Source organism: Squalius cephalus, assembly GCF_949319135.1.
Source record: "Squalius cephalus genome assembly, chromosome: 18".
Classification (NCBI taxonomy): domain Eukaryota; kingdom Metazoa; phylum Chordata; class Actinopteri; order Cypriniformes; family Leuciscidae; genus Squalius; species Squalius cephalus.
In genome coordinates this window covers 23,882,064-23,903,068 of record NC_137139.1, presented here as the reverse complement: position 1 = coordinate 23,903,068, position 21,005 = coordinate 23,882,064, and the positions used below count along the sequence as shown (strand labels likewise).

Below are 21,005 nucleotides of genomic sequence, written 5' to 3'. Positions count from 1 at the left end.
ATTTATTTATTAAAAAAAATAAAACATTTAGTTGCTGCATATGCATATTGCATGTAAATTCTGTATGGGTATATAGTACTCTTATAGAGGGAAGCCAGTGACAGACAGGCAGGTTATTTAGTTCTGCTAAAGTGGACTGGTGGTCCATGATCAGGGCACTGCTCCCACTTGCTGTTCTGCTGGAACGAGTGACCCCCGTTAGAGGAGGAGCACAGCAGAGGTGCAGCGGAGCCATTTAAATAGGCTCAGCGTGGGCAGCGTGGAGCGATGTGACAGAATTAGCTAAGCACAAGTGAGCATGGCTGGTAGAGGAGCACTGCTGGCGCTCTGAAGGATGCAGAACTGCTGCTCAACACCAGCCAGCTAACTTAGACCCAGTGCCCCCCCCCCCCCCCCCCCCTCCTTTAGGGTTGTCCCTCATCACTGTATCCTTATATTATAGGTGAAAACTTTAAAAAGTTCCCATTTTACTTCCGTATTGTGGCATATTTATGAGCAAAACAGAATCTAAATGCTGATTTTATCCATCTGGAATTGACTGGACTATGCAAAGAGTCTTTTTCAGGGCATTAGAAGGGTGGTGTTGGGAAAATAAATTGTGATAATTAATTATGATTGCAAAATAAAACATTTAAATGCACAGATGAATCTGTACAGAAACATTTATTATTATGCAAATTCTTATATAAAAAAAAAATAGGGCAATATGGATTTCAGTAAATGTGAATTTCGAAATTGATCTTATTAAATTTACCCCAAAATTGAGAGGTTTGGATAATGAACAGTTATATAGGGACAAAATAAGTAAAACAGGTTGGAAGGGTACAGGTCTGGGTTTTATGTCCCAGTCAGGATAGCCAAACTAGAGACCCAACTCGTAAGTGTCACGAACATTCTGAAATTAAAAACCCTGCAAATAAGTATTTTCCAAAGTCACTTTCTCTCTGCATCATCAGCAGTGAGGACCGCGCGAGAGGCGAGCAGCTGAAAGATAATATGTTTAGCGTGCAGACAACAGAATCAAAGCTCATCCCCAGTTAGTGAGTGTTTGCGGCTTTGTATGCGTGTGGTCAAGGAAAGTGAGGGCAAACAAAACAACGTGCCGTGTAAGAGTCAGCACTTTGTGTGTCTCTGCGTGTGTTTGGATATCAGGGTTGAGTGGTGATGCTTGGGGACGTCCAAAGCACCAGCGAGGGCCTGCTTTGATTTTGTCATTATTACAGGGCCCTAGTTATTTGAGCAGGGCTGGGGGTAGATTCCATGGCCAGCCCACTAACTGTGTCTGCATGTCCTTAATTCCTGTTGATGTGCAGGCCTTGGGCACTGAGCGTGATGGAGAGGACGCGTCACCAGTGGAAATTATTGTTTGGCCTCTGAATATCACGTCGAAACCACGGTAGTTGATGGCCGCCTTTGTGGCCCCGTCCTAAAAGGCCAAGAGACCCAGGGTTGGTGTAACACTGCACAACGTGTTGACAAAAAATGATGTCATAACTTCTCAGTTTCCTTACTTTTCACTTTTAGCAATCACTTTTGCTAATTTCTGCTTTTCTTCAGCAGTAACTCAATTCAATGGTGTTGAAAAGATATACATAACTTTAGTTTTATGCTTTGATATTTAATACATTTTAGTTCATTCATTTATTATTATTATTTGCAATGGGACTTGCTGCAGCGATTGTATTATACAAGGATTGTTTGTTTCGATATGAGGAAGATTTTTTGTTCCTGTTTGAAGAGTATGTTTTGGTCAAAGATTTTTGCACATATTCAGTGTTTGTCAGCAGGGAAGTTAGGGAACAAGAAGTGAAAACTTGAAAAATGACTGATTTACTGACCTTTTCTGTACTGGCTTGTTAAAGCATTTATGTCATATGATAGACACTACTGTTCAATATGATTTTTTGTTTTTGAAAGAGGTCTTATGCTCATCAAAGCTGCATTTATTTTGAACAAAATACAGTAAGAACAGTAATATTGTTTAATATTATTAAAATTCAAAATAACAGTTTTTCAAATTAAATTTATTCCTGTGATGGCAAAGCTGAATTTTCAGCATCATTACTCCAGTCTTCAGTGTCACATGATCCTTCAGAATCATTCTAATATGCTGATTTGGTGCTCAAGAAACGTTTCTTATTATTATCAATTTTCAAAAAAGTTCTGCTTAATATGTTCATGTAAAACGGATAATTTTTTTCAGGATTCTCTGATAAAGATAATATTTAAACATTCATTTGAAATGTAAGTTTGATTTTAAACAATTTAACCGTACTGTAAATAACATAATGCATCTTACCAGAGTGTAGTAAAAGTGTGAGAATCACCTTTAAAATGTTAAATGATTTCAATTTTGCTAATTGTTTTTTGAGTGTATTTTTAAGTTAAAAATAGTTCAATTTATAAAAATATGTCTCAAGACCCCTCTTTTCTGTCTTAATCCGTTGCACTCCGTCAAGCTGTAGGCATCTTTTTTAAATACCCTCTAAGAAAGGTCAGGTGAACCTGCAATCAATATAATTATACAGGACTTCCCATTAGTCGACTAGTCGTACAGGCAACCCACTGTCTAGTCAATTTTGAAAGTTAGTTTTGGACATCCCTACCACTTTTCTGCTGTTACACTAAACATGTTTATGATTAGAGAGAGACGGCGAGAGAAAGAGAGAGAGAGAGAGACAGGGCAGGGGAGAGAGAGATAGAGTGAAGGGAAAGAAAAAAAAACAATCTCATCAGGCGAGAGGCCGTTTGCTTAGCAAGAGCTGACAGTCTTTGTGTATGTAAATGAAGAATTTAGACTAATGGAGTTGAACCATTTCTAATTTTGTGATGGCAAGAGGATTTTGATTGAAAGTAATTAAGCAAGCTAGCTGTAAAATTAATTAAAGCAAAAGGAGGGGGGATTTTTATTGGATTGGATAGCGATATAGCTGCTGTCAGGCAGGGGGACAAATGGGGGTGACCTGGATTCTCTGCCCTCCCTCCTCCCACTTGAGACTTTTATGTCACTTTAATCTCCTTAGAGCGGCTGGTGTGCATTTGTTCGAAATAATCAAGGAAATATGGTCAGAAATTGTCAGCTTTCAGATCTAATTTACCTGACAGCCTCGCGAGCGCGTATGCGCGAATCTGTCCGTGTTGGTGCGTATGTCTGCGCGTGAGGTTTTTTTTCTTCTTCCCGTCCCCCCCTCGTCCCTCTCTTCAGCTTTGTGGAAAATGCTTTTGACAGTTTTGAGACATCTTGACTCCTTGTTGAAAAAAAGTGACAAGGAACTTGGTCAGGTTGAGATGAACTCTTCAATGAGCCGACGCATCAGGGCTGTGACTAACTTAGTGTGTATTAATACGTGAAGTGTGCACTTTTACAATATTGACATTGCTTCTGTTCGTTTCAGCCCATCTTCTATGATTGTTCAGAATGTCTGATGCAGCAACGTATTAAGTAACATTTTTACCAAATATGTAACCATGAAATATTGGAAAGGTAAATTGTGGTGAATTACTGAATTGTTAGACCAAATTATAGAACCCATGTTAGACATAGTTCATTTCACATATTAAGTGTCCTAAACTATATTAAAATATATATATAAATGTATTGTAATAAGGTAAGACCAATTCTCTAAAGCAAAATGGCATCTGCAGTTCTCGTCTCATCTGAACCCGAGAAAGACCCGTCATGTGGAGTAACAGTCCTGAGTAGGATCCAAGAAAAGGGGGGTGGAGGTGAAAAGCAAGCGTAGGGTCCCAGTGACGCTGGGGTACGGGCCGGTGCCTCTAACGGGATTAAACCCCTCTGAAAACACTCCCTCATCCTTGTCCCCCAAGAGCCCCCTTCCGGCCCTGTTTATCAATTAATATAATAAAAGGTGGAACAAAGAACTTCCCTCCTCTCCATAATTAAACTTGTCCATCTCTGGAGGACTGTCACTGCGAAGACCCTCCATAAAAAGTGGGATTTCACCCATCAAATCCCAGCGTGAGTTGCAGAGATGGGAGCTGACGTGTGGCCTACACTTGTAATGAAAGAGCGCTCCCTGTGTATGCCATTACCGTTGAGTGGAGGGTGATATTAACCCCAGCGGTTGCCCACCAAACCCCTCCATTATGACATCATGTTTTCACCGGTACCTTCCGTCACGAGCTCTCAGCTCCTTATCTCTCCTGTCACCATATGTGTGAGGCTGTTAACAAACCTGTACTCAGAATGGAGAATATCAGGCGCTTTGGATAAGAGAGAGAGCGAGAGAGAGAGCCCGGGTAGACACACGCTTTCACAGCCAGCAGAGCTTTTGATAGAAATTAGTTTCACACAATATGCAAATTCCTGCAATTGAAAAAGGGGCTCTTTAAGTGACAGGTTGATATGTGATTAAACGACAATTAGAGCGCTGGAAATAAGCGACGTCGGCAGGTCAAGTGCTGAGCTGCTGAGCTGAAAGGTAGCAGACTATTGAGGTAACAGTCATGGGGGAGGCCAGGAACGGGACCCAAAACAAATTAGCTGCTAAAAGAAAAATGTTGGCACAGCTTGTCAATAAATGTGTAAGAGAGGGAAAATGAGATTCAGAGCACAGAAATGTGAGCGAGGCAAGATAGGGTGTTCTGGCTGGTTGATAGATTTTGCTAGGTCATTGCTTGGGCTTTCTGTGTGGTTGCTAGGTCTTATTGGGTGTTTGCTAGGGATGGCTAGATGGTTGCTAGGCATTCTGTCTGGGATCTACTAGGGTCTACTGCGTGGACCCTAGATGGGTGCTAGGGGTGGTTATGTGTTTTCTGGGTAGTTGCAAGGGTGTTCCTTGTGGTTGCTTATTGTGGCATGGCAAAAGAGCCCTTTCCCAAATCTCAAGAATAAATTTCTATAAAAGCTAGACGGTTTTAGGCATCATTCATGTTTGAAGCAAGTTATGAGTTGATGTTTAATACTCAAGCTTTGAGGTTTGTTCAAATATAAATGATAGAAAAGCCATGTTTGTCTTAGTAGGCACCTCTAACTAAAAGTAAGGTGAGGATGTAAAAGTGCCTGTAATATCGTTGTGGTGTCGTAGTTTAGGTGTTATTTTGTGTGCTCATATATGCACATTTGTTTGTCCTTTTGACTCTATCCATGTAAGTAGACACCAACACAATCCTTCTGCTATTAATAGTGTACTTTTTCTCTCTCCTTGATTTGGGCCTAATTGGCTATGTCCCCCCGTACTAGCCGTTCCTCCCCTACGGTGGGACTTAAAACTATGTGACGGAAGGATTGCCTTTCTCTCCAAGAAGGACATGAAAGGCCCATGGCCTGTCCTGGCAGCAGATGGCTGTGGCCTCTAATCCCCTTTGATGCTGCGGTGGGCAGTTGCTCCTGAACATCTCCTGCAAAGCCATGAAAACTTGAGCTACTTTTCCTCTAACTGACCCCAATTGTCAAGGAGCCGGCAGCTGTCAGACTTGGTTAGCTGTGCCTTAACTGAGACTGAAGGGCACAGGTTGCTCTCTCTCTCTTTCTCCCTCTCTGGCTTCCTGTTTTCTGTCTGTCATTTTCTGTGAATTCCAAGGGTACAGTATGACTACGGATGCACATGGGCCGCACATTCCCAGATCTTTTGCAGGTAGAAAGATCCCAGATGGTTCGTGTTCCACTAAGAGGCTTAAATTTCATCACGGCTCACCTTAATTATCAGAATTACAAGCTGCGCAGTTTGCATTTTCCCCCAAAATGTTGAAACCTTTATTTTTATTTTATGTTATCGAGGAATTTTGATGTCATGTTGATTTTAAAAGAAAAAAAAAAAAATTGTATTGTCCTAAGAAGACATAGAAAAAAGTGCTATTTGGGTAGTATGCGTTTTATAACCAGCTTTATTATCTAAGGGAGTATTTAAGTTCGCAGAGCTGTCCATTTGACAGAGATACAGTATGTCTTTTCTCTCAACCATTTCCTCATTCGCAGGGAACAGCCGTAAATGAGCACATACACTTCAAGGCTTGACCATCAACACCACATTAGTTTATAGTGGTGTTTGAAGAAATTATGGGTTTCCATCCACTCGGATAGATTGAAAGTGAGGCAAAAGGAGAGTCTCTCCCCCCCTCTCCCTGCTCAATAGTTGTAGCACTAAAGAATAGACTTGTACTAAACAGCTTTGATTAAATTAAAATCACTCACTCAAATGTTTGAGTGTGTTGGCTCTATTATCACCTCGGGTTCTTATTAATTCTGCACTGTAAATAGATTCAGGACTGAACTTTAGAGAAACCCTTGTCTTTTCGTCTCCCTTCCAGTCAGCTCTCTGATATTAATTAGAGGAGGGAAAAGATACACTAAAAGCTCAGTTGTTATATTTGGTTGAATTCTGGCAGCTTTTTCAAATTGTGCATGTTAACATGCCACCGGCAGCTCGCCATCTGGGTGCTTTTACGAAAAATGTTTCCATGATGGGATTGTTTCAGGAACACTTGCCATAATCATTGCTCGTATTAGCTTTCGCTGATGTTTACAGCAGATCTTGCGCATGGTGCGAATTTGCTAGCACCTGATCTTGAATAGATAGGCTTGATGCTGAGTCGTGTGCAGGACTATTTCAAGACTGAAATGCGATTGTTTTAATACCTTAATCCACCTGTCCTTGGCATTCAGGATTTTGTAAGAACTCTCCTGGTAATTTCAGTGGCCTCCATTTAAACTGGGCCATTTCATTCTGACCTCTTCGGCTGATCCCTTCTTTCTCCTCCAGCCTCTTTACGTCACAGTTTTAATGTGTCAAAATGACAATTTATCACCCGACTGACCTATTTAAACAGTGTCGCTGCAAGTTGACCAATCACAATCAGCCGGATTCATAACCCCAAAACAAATATTTCCTCTTAATTAAGAGTGTCCCTCTTGTGTCTTCCCACACACAAAATCATTATACAGCAGTGATTTGACTACTTGGCAGGAAATATATCACTCTTGACTGCATGTTAATCTGTTAGGGCCTGGTTGTCAAACGAGAATGGGGGGCACCAGCAGTGACGCTTTCTCCGTGCATTGATAGCCCCCTAAGGGACAGTTAACCCTCAAATTTCCCCTGTCTGGCCTGGCTCTCCGGGTGGGCATTGGCACTGAGTGTGGTTGAGCGGGGGAGGGGTGATTGTAATGCTTGTTGATAGTCTCAGAGATTTTTTTTTATTTGTGACGGATCCTCATTAAGTGCAAATCTCAATAGCGAGCTGGCACTTTAGGATCTAAAGGAAGTTCAAGCAGGAAAGAGTGCATTAGATACACATCCCTTCTGTCCTGTATCTGTTTTCCTGATCTAATGTACTTTGCGAGGAATTGAAAATAGGAGTCAATAATTATGCATTTTAATTATTAAACTGGGTCCTTCTTTAATTGTGCTTTTTAAAGCCTCTGTGCATGATGCTTTATCGCTCTGTTTGTCTGGGCAAGCTTTAACCAGACCTCTGCGCTTCCATAAGTCCGTCTCTACTTCACTGGGCTGTAATGCCATGTTTCTTTCTTTCTTTCTTTCTTTCTTTCTTTCTTTCTTTCTTTCTTTCTTTCTTTCTTTCTTTCTTTCTTTCTTTCTTTTACTTACTTCTCACTCTGTACATTTGTGAACCAAATCAGGGAATATTGTGATTTCCATGGCTGTAACTTTTATTCAATTTCTTTAATAAAAAAAGCATTTATATATTATTTAAATATTAAATGTTCAATTGTCTAGAAAATGCTTTTATAAATACAATCTCTATAAAATGTTTGTATTCTTTTATATTTTTAAATAAAATTATTTATTTATATTTATTTATTATTTAATTTATTTTATTAATAATATATTTTTAATATAATAATATATTTTTACATTTAATATTTTTAATATTTAATTATTTAATATTTTAGAGGTATATATATATATATAAATAAATTATGTTTAGCTCTACAATGTTCCATTGGCTAGAAATGTTTTTTGTTAGTGCAATCTTTATATTATTATTATTATTATTATTACATTATATTATTCTTATTCTTGTGTGTGTGTGTGTTTTACATTTACTTGTATGTTTTTATCATTTTATAAATAATATAGATTTTTTTTACTTTATTATTTCATTCAGTAATCACAAACTGGGGAAGTTATGTAAATTCATTGACTGAATGTGTGGAATGTACATTCCTGTGACTGGTTTGTGTGCTTATTTGTGTAAGTGCGTCACATTTAGGCAACAGATCATTTTAATTAGAAGATGCATTGATTGACATGATGGCTCTGGGCGCAGAGACAGGGATATCCAACAAATACTGTGGTCACACTGACCTTGTTAAAGACAGACATAAAGCCTTCTTTCAAACGAAAAATGGGAGCATTTCAAGCAGCTAAACAACCATTATCATTGTCCTAAATTTTCCCAAAATACAGCATTTTCAAATCAATCTTAATATTATTATACAATTAAAAATGAATAAACATAATGTATTGGTTAATATTGAAATATAATAGAACATTGTGTTACCAACAATGATCAATCCACACATTAAAATGAAAAACTGAATGTGAATGCGTTGCCAGATATCTCTCTGTATTGATATATGCTGTTGTGAGCATCAAGTCAAGCAGAAATGGCTTTTCAGTAGGAAGTTGTAGTTTATGATCAGCCCAGTGTAAACAAATTGCTGCTGGTGGCTGGACTCAGACATCGCCTATTATTCAGTGTGGGAATGTTTGGTTTGAAACACAAGCATGTTATTGTTGCCACAGTGATAAGAGAGAAGAGGCGAGCCGCTGGGGTGGCAAATATTGAAATCGCTTTCAAAACTGCTGTGCTTACCTCTAACCCACAGCTGACAGGGAAGAGCAATCCTATCAGTACCTGTCATTTCCTTAACATCAAGTGGTTTTAACACAGTGTTTACAGCTTATTAATGTAACATTTGAAAACTGGATCAATGAATCCTCTGTGCCGTGGTGTTCATTTGTCAAGAACTAGAGCTGTCAAGTGACTTATACACCTACGATTGTACAGTACACTGAACTGCACTTTTGTGCTCAGATCCACCACTGTTGTGTGGGAGCTAAAGAGAATGGTGTAATTACTGTCTCTGAATTCATATAGTGATACATAAAATAGTATTTATCCAGTCTTCTAGGCTTGAGAAATGTGTTTGGCCAATAGACAGTGGGAGTCGTGACTTTAGCACCTTCTTTGTCTTATGTTTCACTAATTGTAATATAATATGTTGTTTTTTTTGGACACTTACTATAACATGCACCATGAAAATACCAGGATTTTGGAGTACTTTGTGAACACCACAGTATATAAATATGCAAATTATTCAGTACCTTGATATATAAGAACAATGTTATTTCCATCACTTTAACATGGTAACGTAACAGTGCTTTTTTTGTAAGCTGATTTGGTAAGAAAGCATTCAGCGTAACAGAAGCGGTAACGTAAATGTCCTTCGCTTTTTCCCCCCAGCCTCCCCCTCCGCCCATCCTCTCCTCAAACACACCCACGCGCAAATAAACATAAAAAGCTAATTTGTTAGCTACCTCATTTCAGAGGCCCGGGCGCGGGATATTGTGTACGAAAAGTAATGCTTTGTCAAATGTTGACACGTGTCGCAAACATGGAGCCCTTAGCAGAGCATTTATAAAGAGCGCAGGCGGCCAGGACTGTCAGCACATGAGGAGGAGAAGAGAAGCTTTGAAATGAGATTAGCCTGCTGTTCAGCTCCTGCACTCATGAACCTAATGGTAGATGTATGTCTCCACAACATAGACTTGAAACCGGCTGAAGTACAGACAGCTCATACTACAGCAAAATGTGCTTTGGTTTCTATTTCTTCAAACCCCCTGTGAAATTGTTCAACTAGTTCAGTTTTTGTGTTTTGATGTATTTCTTATTGAAATATGAAGTTTAGGAAGGACATATTCAAGGGCCTTTCCTTCTGCTGTTATGTCTCTTTCATGTAGCATTATTTGCTTCTTGCTATTGTTAGTCAGAAGCACGAGGTTTTAGAGGGCGGGGCATTCTCATTCTAGAGAGATTTGATTGGACAATAATTTGTTGGTTAACTTTAAAAGAGAGACTATAAACAATACATTCATTTACACTACCATTTAAAAGTTTGGTATCTTAAAAAAAAAAAAAAGTATGTTTTGTAAAAATGTATGTATGTATAATATATAAAATGTTAATATTAAAATAAAAATTAACTGTATTTCTGATCAAATAACTGCAGCTTTGGTAAAAAATAAAAATCTTTCCAAACCCAACATTTTGAATGGTAGTGTCTAAATGTAGTTACACAATATATATAAAATTAAGATATGTTTAGTAAATATGAATATAAATTAAGTGATTTATTCAACTGTTAGGAGTACACTAACATATAGATGTTAGCCTAAAGCTTCTTTAAAATTGGCCTAAAATGTTTGAACAGCATCAACGGAAATAAAACAAAGGAAATTAAGTTGCCACAGAATTCATGTTAAAAATAATAGCACGCAGTATGAAACATAGTTGTGTTTGTGACAAAACCAGCATAATGAAACGGATTAGAATGTCAGCGTTAGACCCGGGACTGTTTGTAGAGTGGCTGATGGATAGTGTTGGTCCGGTGCCACACACCTGCCTTCGCCTCCTTACACACACACACACACACACGTGCAAACACACCGGCGTTTGCCTCCCCGGTGACACCCGTCTGCCACGTGTATGTGTGTACCGCTGAGGTGTGGACTCCTGTCAGGACCTCTTATTATTTCCCAACAATCTCTCTCACCTTGGACATGCCCCCATCTATCCATCCATCCATCCATCCATCCATCCCTCCCTCGCTCTTTCCCTCGAGGGTGGGGTGTCAATGGCAGACCGTCCTGGGCAAAAATAAATAATGAACATAAAATTGGGAAACAAAGCGCCGGCGCCCCTTAATACGCAAACACCTCCAATATGCTGATGTTTTTCTTTTGCACATTGTGTTTTCTAAATTGCCTTTGACTGCGTGCATTGGTAATGAAACTTTATGTCCTTGCAGAAAGGACAGCTAGTCCGATTCGGTTAGGCCTGGGACCATCTTCTCATGCTGGCTTTTGCACGACGTTTTTTTAATACCCCGGCTTATGAATAAATGAAGCCCGGGTGCAGGTTTTTTTTTTTCCATATTTGTGTAAATTGCTTTAAAAGCATTTTATCATGTCATAAAAAAGTGCAATTGATCTGGAGTGCTCGGCCCACTGGACAGCTGTGTATTTTGTTAATGGCCACTTTGCTCCAAGCGGCTTATTAAAAAATTTATATATAAATGCTAAAATTGCATAAATTATTTAAACACAAAGTAAGCATTTTTTGTTTTGGTCTGGGGGGCATTGAAGAGTAGATTGAGTTTACTATAGCATCCCTTGATATTGAATCATATCATATGCCTGCATGGATGCATATATATCACAGACGCACACGCGCAAGCACACGCTCACATGCAGAGGCGCAAAAAAAGTATATATTTTTTGATGACTTAGTTTCAGCAACCATGGAATGTCACCCATATCCTGGTTGATTGTACTTTCGAATTTTATGATGTTTTTCATTGATTTGTTTCCCCGGCGCAGCTGCCGACCTCTATTGAGGGACGAACGTAATCAGCACTGACGCAAATTAGATGGTTATTCGTTTCGAAAATTGACAGAAAAACAATAAAAAAGATGAAATGCTCCCAAATCAATAGATATAATGAAATTCAAATAATCCGAGAGATGAGGTCTCCATGGCAACTGATAATGTGGAAAAGAAAACAATTTAATAAAGGACAGGCACGCTTTGAAAACAGATTGGGGGGGGGGGGGTGGCTATATAGCAGCGAGAGGGGAGCAGATGAGAGGAGGGCAGGAGGAGGGGGGCAGGAGGGAGAGAGAGAGAGAGAGGAAAAAAAGACAGAGAGCGGATGTTTGTGGCGGCTGAACAGGCAGGTCCGTCGCTTGTTTCCCCCCGTGTGAAGGATCTGTGTCCATCCCAAGGACGGCAGAATAATTAGAAAAGCTTTCATGCCAGAAAGTGCAGATTCAGGTTTTAATACACAAAATTATTTCAGGGGCAGTGAATCGGAAAGCCATTTGTTGGTGACCTTCCTGAGGGGCCCCCTGGTACAGGGCAAGATGGAGGCAGTGTGGCAGGGCAAGCTGAGTTATGGCATATTTGTGTTTTTATAGTGGCTGAGGGAATGGAGATGGGGAGGGGGAGGGGGGGTGTGCCGTGGGGCTGCGATGGGGGCAGTGTGTGTGTGTGTGTTGCTTTAGGGTTGGGGTTGCTGATGCTAGACAGAGAGAAAAGGAGAGACTTGCAGATCTGGCTGTATTTACAGATCAGTTGTCAGAAAAGCCATTTAGAGGGAACACGCACGTCCCAGCGCAATGACAGCAGAAGTGCCTGTTAAAAAGAAAAAGACAAGAAAAACAGACACTGTCGGAGAGAGCAAGTGTCATGATCTGAGGTCGTCGACTTAGTAACTTGCTTTTGTAAAAAATGCAGTCGGAAGCTCTAGTTTTGGAAATAATAAATCTGTGAGCCTTTCAAGGCTGTGCATTACACTAATTTTACCACAAAAGTGCCTAAGATTTTAGCAATTCTCTTGGGCTGTCACGATTCCTCGATTAAATTTGAGTACTCGATTCTTTTTGCAATTTACCGTGTCGAGTAACCGGCAAAATACTGGAAGTGGCCCATTTCACGGACGAGAATTCATGAGCCGAATTATTAGACCGTTTTCTGAGTATTCGTGATATATTAAAACCATTTAAAAACCATACTATAGCATAGTGCTAATGTGAATTCATAAAGGCTGCGATTCAATTAAAAAAGTATATGCCTGCGGGTTTAATATTTATTTGCATGCGTCTAGGTTACGTGCATCTCTGAGCCCTCTGCAGGCATTTGTTATAATGTACATAAGATGTATATTATGTATTTTTACAGTGTTGTTGAATAAAACCAAATGATTACTTGTTTTTGATACTTTATTTGAACCAAATATTATTGCCTCATTGTTATTGTATATGTATTTCAAGTCATTTAAAAAAAATCTGATTAATCGTCAAAATAATCGACTGATTATTCGATTACAAAAATAATTGTTAGTGACAGCCCTACAATTCTCCCACCAAGTAAGCTAATATAGTACATTATCCTAGCAGTAGCAACTTCTAACGTTAATCTTCTGCACATCTAAGGTCATAAGTTAGCATGTTTTCTGTCACCATATTTAATTAGGCTACTAACCAAAACAGTCTTTATCTATATCATGCTAGTGTTGCGAAAAGTGACAGAAACTTGTTAAACCTGTCTTTAACAGGTCTGTGTTTTGTTTGAAGTATTTATTTCACTGTTTGTTTAATTTCGCTCAAACACTGTCAATTTGCTTTCGTGCTAACGCTATTAGTGGTTGGTCCAGGATAACATGTCCGGCTACATGAGCGTTTCTTATCCTGCTCACAGCTGTAAGCAAATTAAGCCAAATTAAGACTTTATATCCTGACTGTTATGCTAGATAGAGAAGCATAGTTTGCACACAAACTGGAGCATTATTTAGTACCGTGCGAAACATTGCCAAAATAGCCATTTGGCTATTGGTTAACATAATCCAATGTCAGTGGAAAAAGAAAGTCATTTCATAGTAAGTAATTACGTTTTGATTAAATATTACAAAGATGCATTTTTTATAATAATATGCAAAGTAATATGCAAAAGTAAATTTTGATTTCGTGTCAACTTTATAACACTGGACAAGTTTCCATATTCAGCAGGTCAATGCTTCTGTGTTGATCAATCAATCTATGCATGAATGAATTGAGAGGCAACACACGGCACCTCTTTCATTTGCATGGAGGAGGGTACGAGTATCCTTAACACACACACACACACTGCTCATCCTCCCATTTGAGTCCAGTAGCAGGTCCCTGCTCTCATTCCACATTATTTCCCCTGTTCCATCGACACACCTCGTATTTAAAGAATGATTGTTTTTTAGCTCACCCTTGAAACCTTCCACTTACCATAATGTGCAGTTTGAGGCTGTCCGGCCCATGATATTAATTTGATGCTTAGTCTCAAATTCTTCTGTCTGAGTGACTCTTCTTCAGGAGAGAGAGAGAGGGCTGTCATTATACGTGACAGAGGGTCCGAGCGGGCAACAGCCCCAGAATTAAGACTGCAATGTGAAAAGTGCCCCACAAGTAGGAGCAAAACTTGAAATTCCACGCTGAAGAATAGCCCAAAGCCGACAAATCTGGCAGACTTGTGTCAATTACTCTGCCAGAGTTTTAAAACTTTTTTCCCTTCCTCTTGTCTTTCTTTATATATATATAATTTTATAGTTATTATTTTTATTAAATCAATTTGAAAGTAACAGCAAATAAAATTGCAATAAAATTCAATGCAAAAAACTGCAAAAAAATGATTGTTTTCTAACAGGTTTCCACTCCATTTATTAGCTTAACGCATAGCCTCGCTACAAACTCGTGCTTTTGGTTGAGCTAATCAGGCTGGTTTGGAGTTTGGAGTCTCAAATAGTAACGATTTGATTAAAAAAGTGAGACTTCAGCTTTAAAGGTATGAGAGTGGTATCTGGTTTCAGTGGACTGAGAGGAGTATGTGGGACATTATTACTGTCAGCTGCAGGCACTCACTCTATTGCTCTCTCTCTCTCTCTCTCTCTCTCTCTCTCTATGGGTCTCACTTTAACGGCCTGAGCTCACTGTGACTTCCAGTGACTGACCAGTCTAACTTCGTCCGCTCCGTCTCACTCAGCCTCGTACCGCGGGAGATCGGCTTAAGTGGCCCTTTTTTTCTCGCTCTCTATCTTTCTTTCTTTCTTTCTTTCTTTCTTTCTTTCTTTCTATCTCACTCTCCTGGGCCTGTTTTTCCACAGTGGCTGTGGGGAGCAGAGGGTGTTGAAGGACCCCTACTGGTAAAGTGGGTAAACACGCACAGCCCTGACATCTGTGCTGCGAGAGAGAGAGCAAGTGAGAGAGAGGGAGAGGGAGAGGAGAAGGGTAGAGTGAGAGAGGGCGAGTGCAGCCCAGCCGTAAAGGCGCACAGGGAGAGAAGAGAAAAATGCCTTGCTTTGTGGAGAGAATTTCTCCAAAGCAGCAGGGAGAGGTGAGACAGAGAGAGGAGGGCTGTCTCCTGCCAGGTAAGACCCGCACCAGGCGCCACACACACACACACACACACACACACACTCAAAAACACACACACATACACAGCGAGAGAGAGAGAGAGAGTGAGAGTGAGAGATGTTGGTGGCTTGAGCATGCTGTGGATGGGGTGGGTGTGAGGGTGTAGAATGACAAAGGCACTCATTACTTTCACTGTGTGTTTTGGTAAAGTAATACCTCACTATGATGTGATGACTGAATGGAAATATGAAGTTGAGGAGTGATTTTATTTTTAGGTGTACAAGTGACATTGTATGTGCTTAATTAGTTTAGCAAAAAAAAAAAAAAAAGAGTTTATATATATATTATATATATATATATATATATATATATATATATATTAAATGATTTAATTTATTTAGATTGTTTACTTAAAATGAAACAATTTTAAAGAAAAAAATAAACTTCATAAACTCTTAAAAAACTTTTTTTTTTGCTTTTTATTTATTTAAATTTCATGTATAACTGACAAAAAAAATCCAGCTTTTAGAACTTCACAGAACTATTGTTTATTTTTTAGAATTTTTTTACTTTATTGATTCATTTATCAAAATTTAAAGTGCAATTAAAACACAAGAATAATGTATTTTTTCTGTAGTTTTCCAAGTTTTATAATTTTACAAAACATTGTTTTAAAAGTTTACTGAATTATAATGTCTTAATGAACTTATTCCGTTTATGTAGAATTAAATCTTAGAGAATAATGCAATTCTATTCATAAAACAATGTATTAGATTGTTTAAAACATAATGCGGGTTTTAGACTCCGCACGTGCTCTCCACAGGTGTGAAATATCTTGCAAAGTTCTTAAAATAGAATCATTTATTATTCTTTAATGAGTCAAACGTTTAGTCTCCTGTAATTTTTGTTTATATTGGATGTGGATTAGTCACTGTGTACTTTTTCTCTCAAATTGCTATTCTTATTAATTACTAGCAAGGCATCAGCTAGTGATTGCTCAGAATTTCTCAGTTAGTTGACAAGTGGTATTATTTGCCCAGCTAAGCGAGTGACTGCCGGTATCGAGCGTGCTCTCGTGCGCTTGTTTAGATACAGCTGTTCTTTCAACTGGAGGATTTTCCTCAGAGCTTCTGTTTGGAAGATGCGCTCTTTTCCATCGCTTAATTAGATCTTCCGCTTTTTGTTAAATAAATACAGTGTCTTTAAATCTAAACACACATTTGCATGAAGCTCAGTGTGCTGCCAAGGATGCAATATGCAGTTTCGGGCCCATAGTGCAGGCCTGAAAAGTGAGGCGGAATGAAGCAAGAGAGAGAGAGAGAGAGAGAGGAAGGAAGTTTGTCTCTTTTCCAACCTCTTGTTGATTTGTTTCTATTGCTGATGGAATTGAGCCCTCAGTGAAAGGTGAGGTCACAATTGAATTTGGCTTGCGTTTCCGTGGTGATCTGGCAATGGTTCCGATGTCCCAGTGGATTGGTTTGTTTGTTTGTGCGATAGCGAGTCTGTGTGTGTGTGTGTGTGTTTCCGTGCATAAACACGGGCACGGGAGATTTTACAGAGTAGATATTTCCCCTCTGTTTTCACTCTTGAGCTGGGGAAGATTGATGACTGAATTGTTGAGTACATGTTAACAGTAACTGCTGATTTATTGAGATACTTAGAGTAAGTGAGGGTGCACCAACTAAGAGGGGAAGAAAAAGATATAGGCCTTTTAAGTTAATGTAGAAATAGAGCCTTTTTAAGTAATAATTGTGATTACTGGGCGGGGGGTAGGGAGGGATGTGCGGGCGTTCAGCCAGAGGTGTATTTGAGCACGCTGTGGAGGAAACAGAGAGAGTCTGAGGAAAGGAATAGCTTGGAATTTCATCAAATTTATAAAGACTTTAATTGGAAGTTCTTGGCTCTTTTTCAAGGCTTGACATGGTACAAGTCTTTAGCGTTATCATAACGCTGAAACAAGTGTAACTTCATGCAGGTATTCAAATGATATTCCCACTAATACAGCATGTTATTTTAAAGGAATCAGCAACTTTATTCATTTACATTTCTGTGTCTTGGGAAATATTCAGCAAGAACGTATTCATTCTCCCCTGAATGTGATATTCTGCCATCCCTCCATCTCAGCACATGGGCAAAACTTTTGCCTTTAGGAAAAAAAAGGGGGTCTTGTGTTTTTTTTTTTTAAACTATGTTTAGTAGGCTGAGTGAAATGTTTCCCCAGTTTGCACAGGGATGACTTTATTTCCTAGCAGGGATTTAAACCTACTCAATCCCCCCATAAATACAACCTTCCCCAGCAGCATGCCGGCCGTAACTCATTCTCTTACTCGCTCGCTAACTAAACTCATATTGCAGAGAGAGCTTTGTTTGTCTTTGTTTCAGCTCGATCAGATCTGTCACGTCGACAGCTGCCTCTTTAAGATCTCTCTCTCACCATCTTGAAAAAGAGAAACCCTCGTCAGAGCCATTTTTTTTCAGCCATAGACTTCTGACAATCGGAAAATAGATGGAATTATGAGATTTTTTTCTGGTGGCACTTGCTGATGGCCAAGCACAAGGAGGCTTCTTTTTTGGCAGGGCCATCATCAGTGGGGACACCAAGCACATTGTCCCAGGCCCTGCTAAATTGCGACTTTTTCAGCATCAAGATGCTGGAGACAGTGTCAAATCTGAAACCATTCTTCTCAACTATTTTATATATTTAAATATATTGAAATGATATAAATATGTATTTATTATTAGACATTTAGAAATATTTAGCTCTCAACCAGGTGGCTGGGTCCCTCTAGAGGGCCTCAGCAAACTTCCAGGGGGCCCCCAGTTAGTCTTAAAAGTATTTATATCTCTTTTCATTTACATTATCTTAATTAAACTGCTAAAAGTACCAGGGGTACATGTCAGCTTAGATAAAAGGGGCTTTGACAAAGGGGGCCTTTAGGGTCAAAAAGGCTGAGAACCACTGGCCTACTCGCATTTAAAAATGTGGTCCTAGACCTCAGCAATTTTTGTGATAACCCAATCAACTTGGCAATATCTGTTGCCAGAAACTTTCTAACCACATCAAAGCTCCATAAAGATATTAAACAGGGTCCGAAGGTTCGAACATCACAGTGACTTTGGAGTAGCATCAAGCAAAACATCTGAAAGCTTGTGAAATTAGTAGTAATTGTATTGCAGAGGGTGTTGTGTAAAGTCGGGCGAGATGAATATGTGACTGCAGAGAGCGACTCGAGCTCAGTTCTGGGGTGGAGGAGACAGAATCTCTCTCAGGGCCTCTGATCGGCTGTGATCCGCCTGCTGCTACCTTCTGTTCTCCACTGTTAGTCCCAGCGGCTGCTCAGAACTGACACGCACAACTCCTCCACGGGCTTGAAGCCCTCTGATGTCCCACCCTCCCCTCCGTTCCACCTTCTTCTGGTGCTTTGCATTTTGTTGTATTTGTGTAAAAGCCCAACGCCGAGCGAGATTACAGTCGTGCGGCGGTGCTTCCCTCTCTCTCCTTCTCTGTTCTCGTCGTCCTTCTAGTCCTCCGTTTGATCTCACTATCATCTCCCCTCTTGTCTCCGTTCTGTTCGACACCTGAGAGCCAATGCTTTAAGAGGACGACGTCTGGAAAAATGTACAGCGGCAGGCCATCGACTCTGATAAAGACGGTAAACAAGATGAAAAACAAAAGCCCACAGCAATGGTTTGAATAAAAGACCTACCTGTTACAGCATCCATTAAGCGTTATTCCTCGAAGTGGTAAGACAGCTGAAGCCCTCCACATGCCCTGTGTTAATATTAGTTTGGTTGAAGAGAGTCCATAAGCTGATCAGTGGGGAGAGGCGCTCTGTACGCCTCAGGCAGTGCCAGGCCTTGCGTTTGGCTCCCGCTCAGAGGATTGATGTCTGGGAGTCAGTGGGGGCTCCACTGTACCTTTATTACTCATCAGCTGGGTACCAAACTAATTTGATAAAGCGCCACTTAATACACCAAACACACACACATACTGTGACCGCGCCTGGCATGGCATCAAGTGTATCAGGCCGCCCAGCAAAAGGCTGGGCCGTCATTTAAACATGCCGTAGTATTTTTTGTATTACTTTATTATTAGGAAATGACATGAGCTGGACGCAAACATAGTCCACAAGAACACTACAACCATTATACACAACCATTAGACCACTATTTTACTGTACATTTACCATAGATTTAACATATTAATGCATTTCATTTTACTGTAAAATAATATAAAATGAATCATTATTAAATAATTATTATTAATTATTAAAAATAGATTAGATTAAATTATTTATCAATTACTGTGAATTACCTTTTCATTTGTATTATCATTTCCTTTTTTTGTTTTTATGAAAATATATTTTATTTTTAATAAGACATTTACTATGTTTTTTCATGTACATTTTTTTTGTGCATTGTCCACGTGAGCACCACAACTTTTTACTGTACATTACCATATATGTATAGATTTAATGTCAATGCATTTAATTTTACAGTAGAATGCTGTAAAATATATTAAATAATTATTAAATCAATTTAATGTTTTTGTAATTAAAAACTATTAATTATACTTTATATCAATGCATGTAATTTTATTGTAGAATGCTGTAAAAATTATAAATTGTATTATTATTAAATTATTTTTTTTGTAATTAAAAACTATGAATTACCTTATAATTTGTATCATAATTACCCTAACTTATGTTTTAGTGAAAATCTATTTTATATTTAACAAGACTACTATTAGTCTACTAAGACAATATTTATTTACAAAACATAGACCATGCTGTTTTATTTATTTGTTTGAATGTTTTATTAATTATTTAAATTATTTATAGTTACCTAAATGATGTTCTCTGTGTTAATACATAACACTTAATTATATTTTATATTGTTAAATATATTGTGTCATGTAATTATATTTTATTCTACAAAATTACTATTTTCATAATCTCATAAAGCATGAAACCATCATGTTTTTGTGTACATTTCTGCCAACCACACTTTTTTATTGTGCATATATATAGTACATGGCTCTGACAGTGAAAATCTGTATGTATGTGACAAAATGATTGACATACATAGATGGTAGAAAGATAAACATGGAGACTGTAGCAGAATGAGACAGAGGAAGAGAAAAGGAGAGAGAGGAAGAGGTTGGTTTGGTAATTACTAACTCTGTGCCCAGGCAGTGGAGGACAGTGTATGAGTGACTGAGTGTGTGTAGGCCCTGGTGCTCTGATAATGAAGGGTTACTGTTGCAGATCTGACAGCGTTAATCTCCACATCGTCCTCTCCTGGTATTTACCCTGCTGGGGAGAGCGCGGCAAGCCCACCTGACAACATAGTTTACCCACAGCCAGACACCTCAGGCTCACACACACACACACACATGCTGCACCAGGATCAGTTTTCAGCATCCATCCTTTTCACAAAGACAAACCACAGCAGAAACCAAAAGAATTACAGGAAACGTGGGGGAAAAAAACTTATTCTTCACCTTTTTGTCAGTCTTTCCCTTTCATCTTTTCTTCCTCCCATTTGAAGTTTATGAAGTACTGTTTAAGCATTACAGAGGTGCAGACAGAGGAATATGAATATGCATCGCACCATATGGTTGCACTTGCTGTGGGACTAGGTGTGTCCAGAAGGTAGAACCACGTTAATGCATTATTCTCCTCTCAAATGATCAGTCTCGTAGTGCAGCAGCGCACTGCAGCCATGTGTGCATGGGCTGTCCCGGGCTTTCAATGATGTGGCCATGCAACTGGCCATCCCGGATGAGCGGAAGAGGAGAAAGACAGCGAGAGAGTGAGCTGTGCTGGTTTTTTTTTTTTTTTTTTTTTTCTCGTGTGT

The 21,005-nt window shown here is 39.2% G+C and overlaps 1 protein-coding gene across 6 annotated transcripts in view; it reads left to right on the top strand.

Moving 5' to 3' along the window:
* The window catches only part of casz1 (castor zinc finger 1), a 183,012-nt gene that overhangs the window by 118,315 nt on the left and 43,692 nt on the right, over positions 1–21,005 (top strand). For 2 of the 6 annotated variants that reach the window (XM_079849887.1, XM_079849883.1), the window contains exon 1: positions 14,991–15,160. The exons of the other annotated variants lie outside the window; for them this stretch is intronic. In XM_079849887.1, the coding sequence (XP_079706013.1) occupies positions 15,082–15,160 (79 nt within the window). In that variant the 5' untranslated portion in view covers positions 14,991–15,081. Of the gene's footprint in view, positions 1–14,990; positions 15,161–21,005 lie in introns of those variants that run through there. 6 annotated transcript variants of the gene reach the window in all.